The sequence below is a fragment of the Colobus angolensis genome, unplaced genomic scaffold, assembly GCF_000951035.1.
Source record: "Colobus angolensis palliatus isolate OR3802 unplaced genomic scaffold, Cang.pa_1.0 Scaffold2, whole genome shotgun sequence".
In the NCBI taxonomy this organism is placed as follows: domain Eukaryota; kingdom Metazoa; phylum Chordata; class Mammalia; order Primates; family Cercopithecidae; genus Colobus; species Colobus angolensis.
Genome location: NW_012115154.1, coordinates 20,084,695 through 20,098,756, shown reverse-complemented (window position 1 = coordinate 20,098,756; position 14,062 = coordinate 20,084,695). Strand labels below are relative to the sequence as shown.

The following is a 14,062-nucleotide window of genomic DNA, read 5'->3' as shown; positions in this document are numbered from 1 at the left end:
TAGAGAACACAATCCAGAACCCTGAATTATTTCCCAGGACACACACGACCCTCCAGCATCTGAGCCCTGCCTCCCTCCAGCCTTGTCACCTTTCTGCAGGGACCACTCCAGTACCATGCCCCCATTTCCCCAAACCCTATCACAGCCCTTACTCATGTGCTACCGCCAGGACTTGTTGACTTATTTGCCTCTCCTGCTAGACTCTGAGCCCTGAGAACTCAGAAACTACTACATTTGTTTGTTTCTTCCAGGGCTCAAGATGGCATGTAGCAAACAGAAGGTGCTCAACAAATGTCTTGTCTGTTGAATGACTGACCACATGCATGAAAAGCCTTTGATGGAACAAAAATAATGAAACAGAAAAGTGAAATGAGGAGTAAAATTCTTCACTGATTTTAATTCCTGTTTGCCACGAATCCAATCAATAAACATTTAGAACAAACTTATACTCAGGTTATTTAATTAGCACCTTAGAACAAACTTATACTCAGGTTATTTAATTAGCACCCTACTCTCCTTCCCCAGGTGATCTGAAATGTTAAAGGAGACACAGCCAGCTCTAGGACTCTGTTGGTACATCTCAGACCATGTGGCTTCACATGTAACACAAGTGGAAATCTGTCTCAAGTTTCCTAGTATGCTGAATAAGAGGCTACACTGGGAAATAGGAACACCATCCTCGTGACCTCTTACACTGACACTAAAAACATCGTGTTGTTAAAATGTATTTGCAAATCCGATAAGGCACATACGCTGCATTCCTTGTGTCTGGCACATCTCTGTGGTAGCCCAAGCGGTTACTGATAAGCATATTAAAAGCATGTTTCTGATAGCCCAAGTCTCTCAACTCCTGATCGCGTTCATTAAAAATCATACCTGCAAAAGAGTGAAGTGAGCGAATTAAATCTAGAAAGTATCACCAGTTACTGTTAATGATATTATGATCTTAAGAAAATGCTGACTTTGTCCTATTACAATCTCTCTTTTCTCAAACTTAGGTTATCTCCAGGTTGAAATCAAATTCTTGTCAGTCTAGGTCAAAGCAAGTGTGTCTTAACCATAAACACCATCTGCTCACAAGCCATAATCTTTTTTTCTTTTTTTTTTTTGAGACGGAGCCTCCCTCTGTTGTCAGGCTGGAGCGCGGTGGCACAATCTAGGCTCACTGCAACCTCCAACTCTCTGGTTCAAGCGATTCTCCTGCCTCAGCCTCCCAAGTAGCTGGGACTACAGGCACATGCCACCACGCCCTGCTAATTTTTGTATTTTTAGTAGAGACAGGGTTTCACCATGTTGGCCAGGAAGGTCTGGATCTCCTGACCTCATGATCTGCCCGCCTCAGCCTCCCAAAGTGCTGGGATGATAGGCGTGAGACATCACGCCCGGCCACAAGCCATAATCTTAATAGTTTATTATATTCAAGAGAAAAATTTACCTGCAACAAGGAAAAAATTTTTTATGATTTTCCATTAAAGCAATAGATTTTAGAACCCCAGTGGCCCTCAACAGGCCTCACTTACATCCAAGTTTTTATAGGAGTCTCTCTGCAGAAAAAGGTAATTGATAAGCTTTTCTATAAAAAGTTTCCCAGGTCAGACACAATGGCTCACGCCTGTGATCCCAGCACTTTGGGAGGCCAAGGCAAGAGGATTACTTGAGCCCAGCCTGGGCAACACAGCAAGACCTTGTCTCTACTACAAAAAAAAAAAAAATTAGCCAGGCATGGTGGCTCACACCTGTAGTCTCCATGACTTGGCTACTCAGGAGGCTGAGGCAGGAAGATTGCCTGAGCCCAGGACATCAAGGCTGCAGTGAGCCACAGTTGTGCCACTGCACTCCAGCCTGGGTGACAGAGTGAGATCCTGTCTTTTAAATTTAAAAAAAAAAAAAACCTTCACAGTTTCTGGTTTAACTGTCAGGGAATTCCTCCACAGGCCTAATCAAAGTCACTGTAATATTAGGCAGGGTGTGGTTGCTTATGCCTGTAATTCCAGCACTATGGGAAGTCAAGGCGGGCAGATGGCTTGAGGTCAGGAGTTCAAGACCAGTCTGGCCAACATGGTGAAACCCCATCTCTACTAAAAATACAAAAACAAAAACAAAAACTAGCCAGGAGTCGTGGTGCATTCCTGTAGTCCCAGCTACTCAGGAGGCTGAGGCAGGAGAATCTCCTAAACCCAGGAGGCAGAGGTTGCAGTGAGCCAAGATCGCACCACTGCACTCCAGCCTGGGTAACAGAGCAAGGCTTTGTCTCGAAATAAATTAAATAAATAAAAGTCCATTGTTTTAAAATAGTAGAACTCTGTTCCTTTAATACAGTGCATGTTTTATGAATATCTAGGTGTAAAGGGATGAGATATAGAATGCAGTGTTTCCGGTCAGGCATGGCGGCTCATGCCTGTAATCCCAGCACTTTGAGAGGCCGAGGTGGGTGGATCATGGGAGGTCAGCAGTTCAACATCAGCCTGACCAACATGGTGAAACCCCTTCTCTACTAAAAATACAAAAATTAGCCAGGCGTGGTGGCACACGCTTGTAACCCAGCTACTTGGGAGGCCGAGGCAGGAGAATCGCTTGAACCTGGGAGACGGAGACCGCAGGAAGCCAAGATCATGCCTCCAACTTGGGTGACAAAAGCAAAACTTTGTCTCAAAAAAAAAAAAATAGAATGCAGTGTTCCCCCAATTTATTTGAACCCAACTAATGTCCCTAAATCCACTTTGAGAAACATTATATCTTAATATGCCTTCTCTCTGAAAGTGTTTCAACTGCAGTTCATCCTTTTGAAACACAAAACAAACCTCCACTAGCATTTTATACAAGGAGAGAAACTCCAGAAGAGAAGACACTTTGGTGATGACCAAAACATAAAATAAATAAAATTAAAATTGCTTGATACCTAGCACCCAGAGCAGAGCCTTGCACAAAGAAGAGTCTCAATAAATACTCCTTAATTCAACAAGTATCAGAGGGTGACCTCATGCTGAATACTGAAAGAATCATGTTCTATTATAGGTCTCTTGATGAAAAGATGCCATATGAAAAGATTGTTTTAGCTTACTTTTCTTACTCCCCTGCTCAAATAAAATTGTAGCCAAACCTCAATTAACATGCCAGAGGACCCTTTTTGATTAATTTTATAATTAATTTCAGATCAAATGAGAAAATGTTTTTAATTTTAAATTTATTGTTGATTTTCTTTTTTTTCGAGACAGGGTCTTGCTCTGTCCCCCAGGTTGGAGTGCAGTGGTGCAATCTCGGCTCACTGCAGCCACTGCCTCCTGGGCCCAAACAATCCTCATAAGTAGCTGGGACTAGAGCCATGTGCCCCCATACTCAGCTAAATTTTAAACTTTCGGTAGATACCACCTAGGCTGGTCTTAAATTTCTGAGCTCAAGCAATCTACCAGCCTCAGCCTCCCAAAGTGCAGGGATAACAGGTGTGAGCCACCACGCCTGGCCAATAATCTTTCTCAAATGTACCTTTTCATAGGTTCCTTTCCCTGCTTGTCCATTAATTCTCTACTCAGAAATTTGCATACTTTTAACTACTGCTATATTATTTATACTAATTCCTTCTATATTAAAGTTATTTTACATAAGAAATTTTGGATTTTTCATTTAACTGTGATAATTATGCACATAACATAAAACTTACCATTAGAGACATTTAGTACATTCTCAATGCTGTACAACCAGCACGATTATCTAGCTGCAGAATATTTTCAGCAACAAATAAGAAAACCCTATATGCATTAAAACAGTTATTCCCATTCTTCCTGTTCCCCAGTCTCTGGCAGCCACTAATTTGCCCTCTGTCTCCATGGACCTGCCTATTCTAGACATTTCACATAAAGGGAACCCTACAACATGTGACCTTTTGTGTCTGGCTTCTTTCACTAGCATAATGTTTTCAAGGTTCATGCATGTTGTAGTATGTATCACAATGTCATTCCTTTCTCTGTCTGAATAATATTCCATGGTACGGACAGACCACACTTAGTTTATCCCTTCATCAGTTGATGGATATTTGGATAACATGTTGTCACCTTCTGTTTACTGAAAATAGTACTGCTATGAACATTGAGTACAAGTTTTTGAGCACCTGTTGGTAATTCTTTCAAGTACAAACCCTGGAGTGGTACTGCTGGGTCATATGAAAATTCTACGTTTAACTTGTGGACGAACTGCCAAACTGTCTACAGTGGCTACACTATTTTTCATTCCCACCAGCAACGTGTGAGGGCTCCAGTTTCTCCACATCCTCACTGTCGCCTGTTACTCTCCTTTTTAAATTTATTATTATAGCCCTCCCAGTGGGTGTGAGATGGTTATCTTGTTTTGATTTTCATTTCTGTAACCACTAATTATATTAAGCATCTTTTCATCTGCTTCTTGGCCATTTGTATACCTTCTTTGGAGAAATGTCTATCAAATCCTTTGCCCATTTTAAAATTGAGCCATTTGTCTTTTTATAATTGAGTTTTAAGAATTGTTTAGACCAGGCACAGTGGTTCATGCCTATAGTCTCAGCACCTTGGGAGGCCAAGGCAGGCGAATGGCTTGAGCACAGGAGTTCGAGACCAACTTGGGCAACATGGTGAAACTCTGTCTCTACAAAATATACAAATATTAGCTGGGCACAGTGGTACACCCCTGTAGCCCCAGCTACTTGAGAGGCTGAGGCAGGAGGATCACTTGAGCCAAGGAGGTTAAGGCTGCAGTGAGCCGTGACTGCGCCACTGCCGTCCAGCGCAGGTTACAGAGCAAGACTCTGTCTCAAAATGAAATAAAATTACAAACAAGCATTCTTTATATATTCTGGATACTGAACCCTTATTAGAAATATGATTTACAAATATTTTTTCCCATTCTGTGGGTTGTCTTTTTTCACTTTTTTTTTTTTTTTTCCTGAGACAGAGTCTTGCTCTGTCGCCCGAGCTAGAGTACAATGGCACGATCTTGACTCACTGCAACCTCCACCTCCTGGGTTCAAGCTATTCTCTTGCCTCAGCCTTCCGAGTAGCTGGGATTACAGGCACCTGCCACCACACCCAGCTGATTCTGTATTTCACAGAGATAGGGTTTCACCATGTTGGTCAGGCTGGTCACAAACTCCTGACCTCAGGTGATCCACCCACCTCAGCCTCCCAAATTGCTGGGATTACAGGCGTGAGCCACTGTACCCAGCCCTTTTTTCACATTCTTGATGTGTTATTTGATGTACAGAAGTTTTTTATCTTTGATGTAGTCCAATTTATTTTTAAAGTTGGAAAGTCTGAGTCTTACAACTTTTGTTATTTTTCCAGACTGTTTTGGCTATTCAGAGACTCTTGTAATTCCATATTAATTTCAGGATAACCTTTTCCCCTCTTTACAACAAAGACCACTGACATTTTAATAGGGATTGCACTGAATCTATACATTGCTTTGGGTGATATCTACATCTTAACAGTATTTAGCATTCCATTCTATGAACCTGGAATATCTTTCCATTTATGTAGGTTTTCTTTGATTTCTTTCAGCAATGTTTTACAGTTTTCAGCATACAAATCTTGCAGCTCCTTGGCTAAATTTATTCCTAAGTGTTTTATTACTGTTGATGCTATTGTAAATGAAATTGATCTCTTAACTGCATTTTCAGGCCACTCATTGCTACAGTATAGAAATGCAACTGGTTTTTGCCTGTTGATCTAGTACCTGCAACTGCCAAATTCATTTATTACCTCTAATAGGTTTTTTTTTGTGGATTCTTTAGGATAGTCTTTAAGGAATTTAGTTTTTCAGTTAGGCAGCTGGAGTTTGTTATTCAAATATCTACAATTTTCTCACTACTTCTTTCAAAAGCAAATACAGAGTCTATTCAAAACGGTAAACCCAGTATTACTTCTTGATAAAAACTTTACCAATGTAACTATAAATAAATAAAAGAGCTAGATATTTTCCCATTAATGCTTTAAAAATGTCCACTTGCTATTTGAAAAAGATTTATGAAAATTGTACTTTATGAAAATTGAAGTTGGCGAGATCACATCTCTATTTAAAAATATTTTAAATGAAAACTGACGTAGATATTAGCTTGTTTCCTCATAAAATTTTACACACTTTTGACTTCCTTTATTAGAAAATCATTAAGTCCTAAGAACTGATTTTATTTCTTTGAAACTATGACGAAGTGAAAACTCTATTTTAACATTTCTTTCACATTCTAAGGTTCTCTCAATCTCTCAACTATCTTTTATTTTACTCTTAAATTACCTATTATTTGATGTCTTTGTGACAAGATCCAAGTTCTTTAAGTTTTAACGATAACAAAAATTGCTCATTTATCTCTTAAAATAAAATTTGTCAAAATCAACACACTAAAATTGCAGTATTCAAAGGCATAGACAATAGAGTCTTGCATCCAAGTTGAAGAGAATATAATTTTTTAAGAGGAAAAAGAGCTTTCTATTTTATACTAAGATTTAATAAACTATATTATATATACATATATTTTTTCTAGCACCTTAGTAATTCTTGTTAAGTGAAAATCATATTAGATGTAAATAACCCCAGCTTATTTTTAAACTCAGTACTTTATGTTCTGTAGTAATTAAATGTACCCTTAAAAATAAGTTAAATACAGTCAAGGAAACTTTCAACCATTTCTTTCCCTTATTAACAATCCTAGCAATTGAAACCTTCTTCCAGAGCTGGGCACAGTGATGCATGCCTATAGTCCCAGCTACTCTCAAGGTTGAGGTGGGAGGACAGTTGAGCCCAAGAATTCGAGGACAGCCTGGGCAATATGGTGAGACCCCCATCTCTTAAAAAAACAAACAAAAAACAAACCCCTTCTCCCATAGGTTCCATTTTCTTTCTAGCCTTTTAATTTTTCTTTTCTTTTTTTGTTTTTCTTCACTGGACCTTGTTTGTTTTCTCATAAAATACTGAAGTCAGAACTGGATAAATTAGAATATAAATCCCCACTGACACCCCTCGCAGAAACCACAGAACTTCAGCTAGTTCACAAACAAAATAAATCAGGGTGGGAAAAAATGATGCAGCATTTCTAATCTCCTAATTAATCTAATTAATCAAACTTCCATTGATTAAATACATTGATATGGCTGCTGGTAAACATCATATACTTACCTAATTCAAAAGAGAATTTCAAGTGGCCTTCTTCTGGATCTTCAACATGACTGTCTATCACATCATCGATTTTGTTTGCTTTGAACTGTGGCTCGAGTAGTCGACTTGGGCCTCGAGTGAAACGAGGATAGAATTTTTTTGGAGATGGTCCATGGGGCCCAGACCCCTTGACGGGCACATTCTTAAGTGGCTGAGTCACTTCACTGAAGTTAAAATAAACAAAAAGCAAAACTGTCCAGGTCGCAGATGTAAAAAGGCACCCATAACAGAAATACCGAACTGTGACACTTCCCATTATAGACCTAGCATAGCTGAAGGGCCATTTTCAATTTCCTAAAAAAGAAGAATAAATATGTTAGACACTTCAGCACACTTTTAAATCATCCACCAAATACAGAATCATTGTTTTCCAAACCAACAAGGAGGACCACTATGCATACAGTTAACGGAGACTGAAATACAAGAAGATATATGGATAGTACTGAGTTTTTAAAAAGGGTTCAACAATGAAAACCTCAGGCCCGTGGGTTAATGCTCAGAGAACCAATGGCAGTGAAATAGCTGATTTATTCATTTGCCCATGTTAATGGATACTTCTTCACCTTTGTTCTGGACTGCTTTCAGTTGGGTAATTTTTCTCATCAGGTTATAACTTTTCACAAGGAAAATAACAAGTACCACATGTATCATAACAGGACAACTAAAGTCCTTTCCAACTATACAACTGCAAGATTCTTTTTTTAAACCAATGATCTTAAAATCTATTATTATAAATAAGCACCTCTAAGCAACTCTGGCCAGGCACAGTGGCTCACGGTTGTAATCCCAGCACTTTGGGAGGCTGAGGTGGGCGGATCATTTGAGGTCAGAAGTTCAAGACTAGCCTGGCCAACCTGTATCTACTAAAAATATAAAAATTAGCTGGGGGTGGTGGCAGGTGCCTGTAATCCCAGCTACTTGGGCGGCTGAGGCTGGAGAATCTCTTGAACCCAGGAGGCGGAGGTTGTGGTGAGCCAAGATTACACCACTGTACTCTGGCCTGGGCAACAGAGCAAGACTCTGTCTCAAAACAATAAAAATAAATATAAGCAACTTAAAAAAAAATAGTTCTACTTTCCAATCAAAGGTTATGCCTGCCCTAGTGTCCACTCTAGATCTAAGTTATTTTCAAATAAAGAGTTCAAGTAATTATGTTCCCTCACCTATAAAACAAGGCAAGAAGAACTAAATGTGGCACCGAACAGCAATTTTTCCTTAGTTTTTTTTTTTTTGTTTTTTTGTTTTGTTTTGTTTTTTCTTGAGACGGAGTCTCGCTCTGTCGCCCAGGCTGGAGTGCAGTGGCCGGATCTCAGCTCACTGCAAGCTCCGCCTCCCGGGTTCACGCCATTCTCCTGCCTCAGCCTCCTGAGTAGCTGGGACTACAGGCGCCCGCCACCTCGCCCGGCTAGTTTTTTTGTATTTTTTTTAGTAGAGACGGGGTTTCGCCGTGTTAGCCAGGATGGTCTCGATCTCCTGACCTCGTGATCCGCCTGTCTCGGCCTCCCAAAGTGCTGGGATTACAGGCTTGAGCCACCACGCCCGTTGTTTTGTTTTTTTAAGACAGAGTCTTACTCTGTCACCCAGGCTGGAGTAAAGTGGCGGGATCTTGGTTCACTGCAACCTCTGCCTCCCGGATTCAAGCAATTCTCCTGCCTCAGCTTCCCAAGCAGCTGGGATTACAAGTGTGTGCCACCACGCCTGGCTAATTTTTGTATTTTTAGTAGAGATGGGGTTTCACCACGTAGGCCAGGCTGGTCTCAAACTCCTGACCTCAGGTGAGCTGCCCGCCTTGGCCTCCCAAAGTGCTGGGATTACAGGCCACTTATTTTTCCTAAACTTTCTCATATCTGATCTTCATGGAGGCTAATACAATTTCCTAAGGAATTCTTTCTAAGGAGCCCAATGCACATATAAAATCATCTCACTAAATAGACTTACAGCAGAGAAACCATATAAGCAATGTAGATACATAAGAAAACTGCACAGAAATACTGCTTTTAAGTTACTTATTTCTACAGCATAAAATAATCTTAAAAATGGTATTATCCCCAAAAGATCAGGACAAAGCAAATCGGCATCAGTAAAGCACCACTGGAAAAATCAGGTTCTCTTGTACAAGGTTATGCCATGAGCCCAGAAGATGGTAAACAGTTCTGTTTCTTAACTGTCTGCCAACCAAGAACTATTAAGTATTCCATTACAAGTCAACTAAAAAGTAAAAAAACAAAACAACAGTAACATACCAAAATAAAACAAAAACCCAACCAAACAAAAACTCCCACCAACAGTAATACCAGAGGCAAGGCTGGAAATGACAATAGTACAAAGGAAAATCAGGCGCCAATGAAAGCACTGCTATGTTAGCTGCAGGCACTTTTAAAACTAAAGACATAAACAGAAAAACACACCTGAAGTAGAAGAAAACATCTCTAAGTAAGGAAGCCCATGAGAGCAAAGGAAAAGACCAAAAAAAAAAAAAAAATGCAACGTGCAACAAAAATGTACAGAGCAGTGACATTTAGGTGAAACAGACATTAGAACTCCCTAAAATGTTTGCTTAGGGTTAGACAAAGAGCAAGTAAACAAACAACAAGAAAGCACTGCTTCTTCCAAAGGCCATGAGATCCTAAAGTTAAAGACTAACTGGACAGGATGCTCTGAATCCATGAGGAACTAGGCACCTAGGGAGCCAACCCCTTCTTCACCACACAGCAAGATTCACACTTACAGGTTGTTTTCCTCAAACCACTCCCGGCCTTCCCACTTCCACCATGGGCTGCTTGGCCCTCACAAAAGGGAACCACCCAAAACAGACCCTGAAGAAAGCAAGGGCTGCTCCATTAGCAGCTATGAAAGATGGACACTGATGTGGTTTCTCACATTTTCTTTAGCCTGATTCCCACTATCATGTTGGACCATGTCCAACCTGCCTCCAAATGTCTTGGTTAGTGTTCCTGCTGTCACCTTTACCTAAATTCCACATAAGGAACTTTGCCCTACCCTCAATTTCATCATCATCCAGGACGGATGTGATGACCTCTTCACTTTTAAGTTAAAACCTCCCTCTCTGGCTGGGTGCGGTGGCTCACACCTATAATTCTAGGACTTTGGGAGGCCTAGGACCTGAGGTCGGGAGTTGGAGACCAGCCTGGCCAACATGGTGAAACCCCGTCTCTACTAAAAATACAAAAAATTAGCTGGGCGTGGTGGCGGGCGCTTGTAATCCCAGCTACTTGGGTGGCTGAGACAGGAGAAAATTGCTTGAACCAGGGAGGCAGAGGTTGCAGTGAGCCGAGATCGCACCACTGCATTCCAGCTTGGGTGACAGAGTGAGACTCCATATGAAAAAACAGAAATCTTCCTCTCCAACCACAACACTGACTCCTCAGCTGCATCTACCCCTATGTCTTCAGTCTCATGACAGGCAAAGTCCAGGCACTCAGCCTTCCCCACTTTCCTTACGATTTAATTCCATTTCTGTCTCCAGCTATACACTCTGTAATGGCTTTACTTCCTTCTCTATCCAGCTGGGAACACTGTGTTAAATAACATATTAGATCGAGACCATCCTGGCTAACACGGTGAAACCCCGTCTCTACTAAAAAATACAAAAAACTAGCCGGGCGAGGTGGCGGGCGCCTGTAGTCCCAGCTACTCGGGAGGCTGAGGCCGGAGAATGGCGTGAACCCAGGAGGCGGAGCTTGCAGTGAGCTGAGATCCGGCCACTGCACTCCAGCCCGGGAGACAGAGCGAGACTCCGTCTCAAAAAAAAAAAAAAAAAATAACATATTAGAAAGTGATAAGTTCTGAGGAGAGAAAATAAAGCCGGGAAGAGCAAAAAGGAGAAGGTGTGTGAAGCTTCAGGAAGATGGAGAGGGAAGGCCTCCCTGAAAACGTGATACTTGCGTCAAGACGTAAACTAAATAGTGAGTACTGCAGCTATGTGGGGAAGAGCTTTCTGGGGGAGGGTGGAGTAAGAGCAAAGGCTCTTGAGGTGTGGTCAAGGAGCCACATGCTGTGACCAAGACAAGTCCACCAAAAACCAATGGTAACAAAGTAACTAGAAACGTTACAAAATGTGCAAATGAACACTACAGAGATTTCTACAGAACTAAGGAGTGAAAATACAACTTTTTAAAAACCCATAGGATATGGCTAAATTTATAGCTTTTGATGCCTATATTAGAAAATATGACCACAAACTATGAATTAAGAAAAATATAACTGAATAAACCCAAGGAACATAAAATAATAATAAAAACATTATCAGGAATTAATAGAAAATGAAGATAAGACAACAGAAGCCAAATGCTGGTTCTTTAAAAGATCAGTAAAATTAACAAAATAAAACTGCCTTTGCAAAATTATGACAGTAAAAGAAATCCGACATAGCTGACCTCATCTTGCTTCTGACCTCCAAACTGTCCCTGGTCACTTCTGGGTGTATGCCAAGCTAACTTGAGGAGAAATGTTGTTTCCAGGTTAACTTAGGAGCAAGAATGAGAACAGCTCCTCCCTGTAACTAGCCCCTTTCCTTGATCAGGGACTGAAAACCACCTTTGTAAGCAAGAATATGATAATGGGAACTGGAAGGGCCTAAACTCCACTGAAATGTAGGTGTAGTTTCTATAATCCCTTACTGCTCGGGAGTCATGTGGCCAGGCGTCGCAAAATTCATGACTTCCTCGATGGTTCCTATAGATAACATCATTATTGTAGAACCTGCAGAAAGTAAAAAGTTCCTCTTCAAAGTTTCCCTTCTAGGGAAAGAGTAAATCATGTTAGAAATAATAGTTTCTTTTAAAGACTAACTTCCTTTAAGCCTCTTTATGCTAATAACTCTTTGTTAAGCCCTATTCTACATAGCTGTGAAACATGCTCATAGGCACACAGTACATTCTATGTCCTTGTACCTTAACCAAAATATTTGTGCTGGACATGCTCATAGGCACGTTCTAGTTTGCAGCCTATGCCCCTTCCCTATTTGGCACAAGCAACTTCCTCTTTTCCTTTGTCTTTCCATTACTTTTACCTATTTAGAAAAGTTTTAAACTGTTAGCCAATCAGGTTTTAATTTAGATTGTGCGGTCCGGCTCCAGCCAATGGAGACAGGACACAGTAGCAGGAACAGCATAAGGGATAAAAATTACTTCCTTTGTTCGAATGTGCTCTCGCCCTTATTCCATCTGCGATGAACACCCTTTCTGCAGAAAATAAAGACTGCTTTGCTAAGAGAATTAAATTTATATTCGAGTGCTATTTCTTTATGGCACCAGGGAACGAACATTTTACATATAGCAAACCTGCATTGTTTTTTTGAGATATCTTTCATACGGATCCTACCCAGGTTTGTGACTCATGACTCAACTGGTCCCAGAGGTGAACTCAGTGCAACAAGACTGTTTTCCACCCCCCTATGATTTCATCCCCAACCAATCAGCCACACCCATTCCCTAGCTCCCTGCCCACCAAACTGTCCATAAAAACCCTGAGCCTTTAGGAAAATGGATGTGAGTGATAAGCCCAGTTCTCCTGCCTGGGCCAGCTTCACGTGAATGAAGTTCTTTCTTGCCTGCAATGCTATTGTCTCAGGGTATGATTTTCTCTGTGGAGTGGGCAGGAAGAACCCATCGAGCAGTTACACAAACACTGGCAAAACATATCAAGAAAAATGCACAAATAAGACAACAATGAGAAAGACGCATAAATACAGACACATTTAAAATAGGAGTACTGTTTACAAATTCAGGTGAAATGATCAAATTCCTAGAAAAACATAAATGCACAACACCAGCTCTGGAAAATCAGGAACCTGGATGCCCTATAGTCCCTGTGAATGTTAAACTATCATAAAAACATTTCTAGGTGATTTTAAAAGTGAGTTCTACCAAGTATCTAAGGAATGGATGATTTTAGGTAGATGCAATGGCCTTCAGAGGACAGAAAATGAGGAAAGATTCTCCATGTCCCTTTCTGAGGCTGTTACCACCCTGATATCAAAATAAGGGCAGTTTAAGGAAAGAATATTAAAGACAATCTCAGAGAGATTACAGAAATCTTAAAAAAAAAAAAAAAAAAAAGCCCTGAAACCAACCATGTTTTTAAAAACTGAATATACCATGAATAAGTTGTATTTACTTCAGGTACTCAAAGTTGGTCCAATATTTGAAAAACCATAATCTACCACCTCCATAAATTAAAAGAAAAAAAACACATGGTTTGATCAATGGAGATAAAGAGTTTATTACAATTCAACACTCAATTCTTAACAAACTAGGAAAAAAAAAATAGGGAAATCCTTGCCTGACAAAGAGCATCTCTAAAAATCTTGTAACAAACATGATACTAAACAATGAAACAACAAAACCATTTTCTTTAAAAATAGAAGACAAAGGTTCCCATAATCACTTGTATCATGCTACCATAAATATAATAACGGAGGGTGGTAGTTTCAAAATACAGAAATCCTTGGAGTATTTATTAAAACTACAGATTCCCAGGGCTCCACGCCAGCTATGCTAAATGGGAATTCCCAGAGGTTAGGTTAAGGAATCTTTAGCTTCAACAAGCCTCCAAGTTAACTCTGATGCACAGCCAGATTTGGGTATAATGAAAAGACAAGACTGAATTCTAATCCCATTCTGCCATATATCAGTCATGCAACTTTGGAAAAATTAGCACATTTTCTTAGCCTCATTTTCATCAACTTGTATTCCAAGTTAACGACATTGTCCATCTTACTGGATAATCAGAATGAAATGAAATACTCAGAATTACACAAGGTAAAATATGTAAAGTGTCAGATACAATGACTGACACACAAAACACCACCCTTTGCACTGAACCAATATAATCTCCACAAGGACTGTGACTTGCTTTTGCTGTT

General features: G+C 40.3%; 1 protein-coding gene across 2 annotated transcripts in view; it reads right to left on the bottom strand.

Moving 5' to 3' along the window:
• The window catches only part of GALNT11 (polypeptide N-acetylgalactosaminyltransferase 11), an 85,984-nt gene that overhangs the window by 20,246 nt on the left and 51,676 nt on the right, over positions 1 to 14,062 (bottom strand). Inside the window, exons 2-3 of one of the 2 annotated variants that reach the window (XM_011941519.1) lie at positions 7,138 to 7,470; positions 753 to 876 (exon numbers count right to left, since the gene is read on the bottom strand). In XM_011941519.1, coding sequence (XP_011796909.1) covers positions 753 to 876; positions 7,138 to 7,432 — 419 coding nt within the window. In that variant the 5' untranslated portion in view covers positions 7,433 to 7,470. The remainder of the gene's footprint in view (positions 1 to 752; positions 877 to 7,137; positions 7,471 to 14,062) is intronic. The other variant, XM_011941520.1, reaches the window with a different exon arrangement.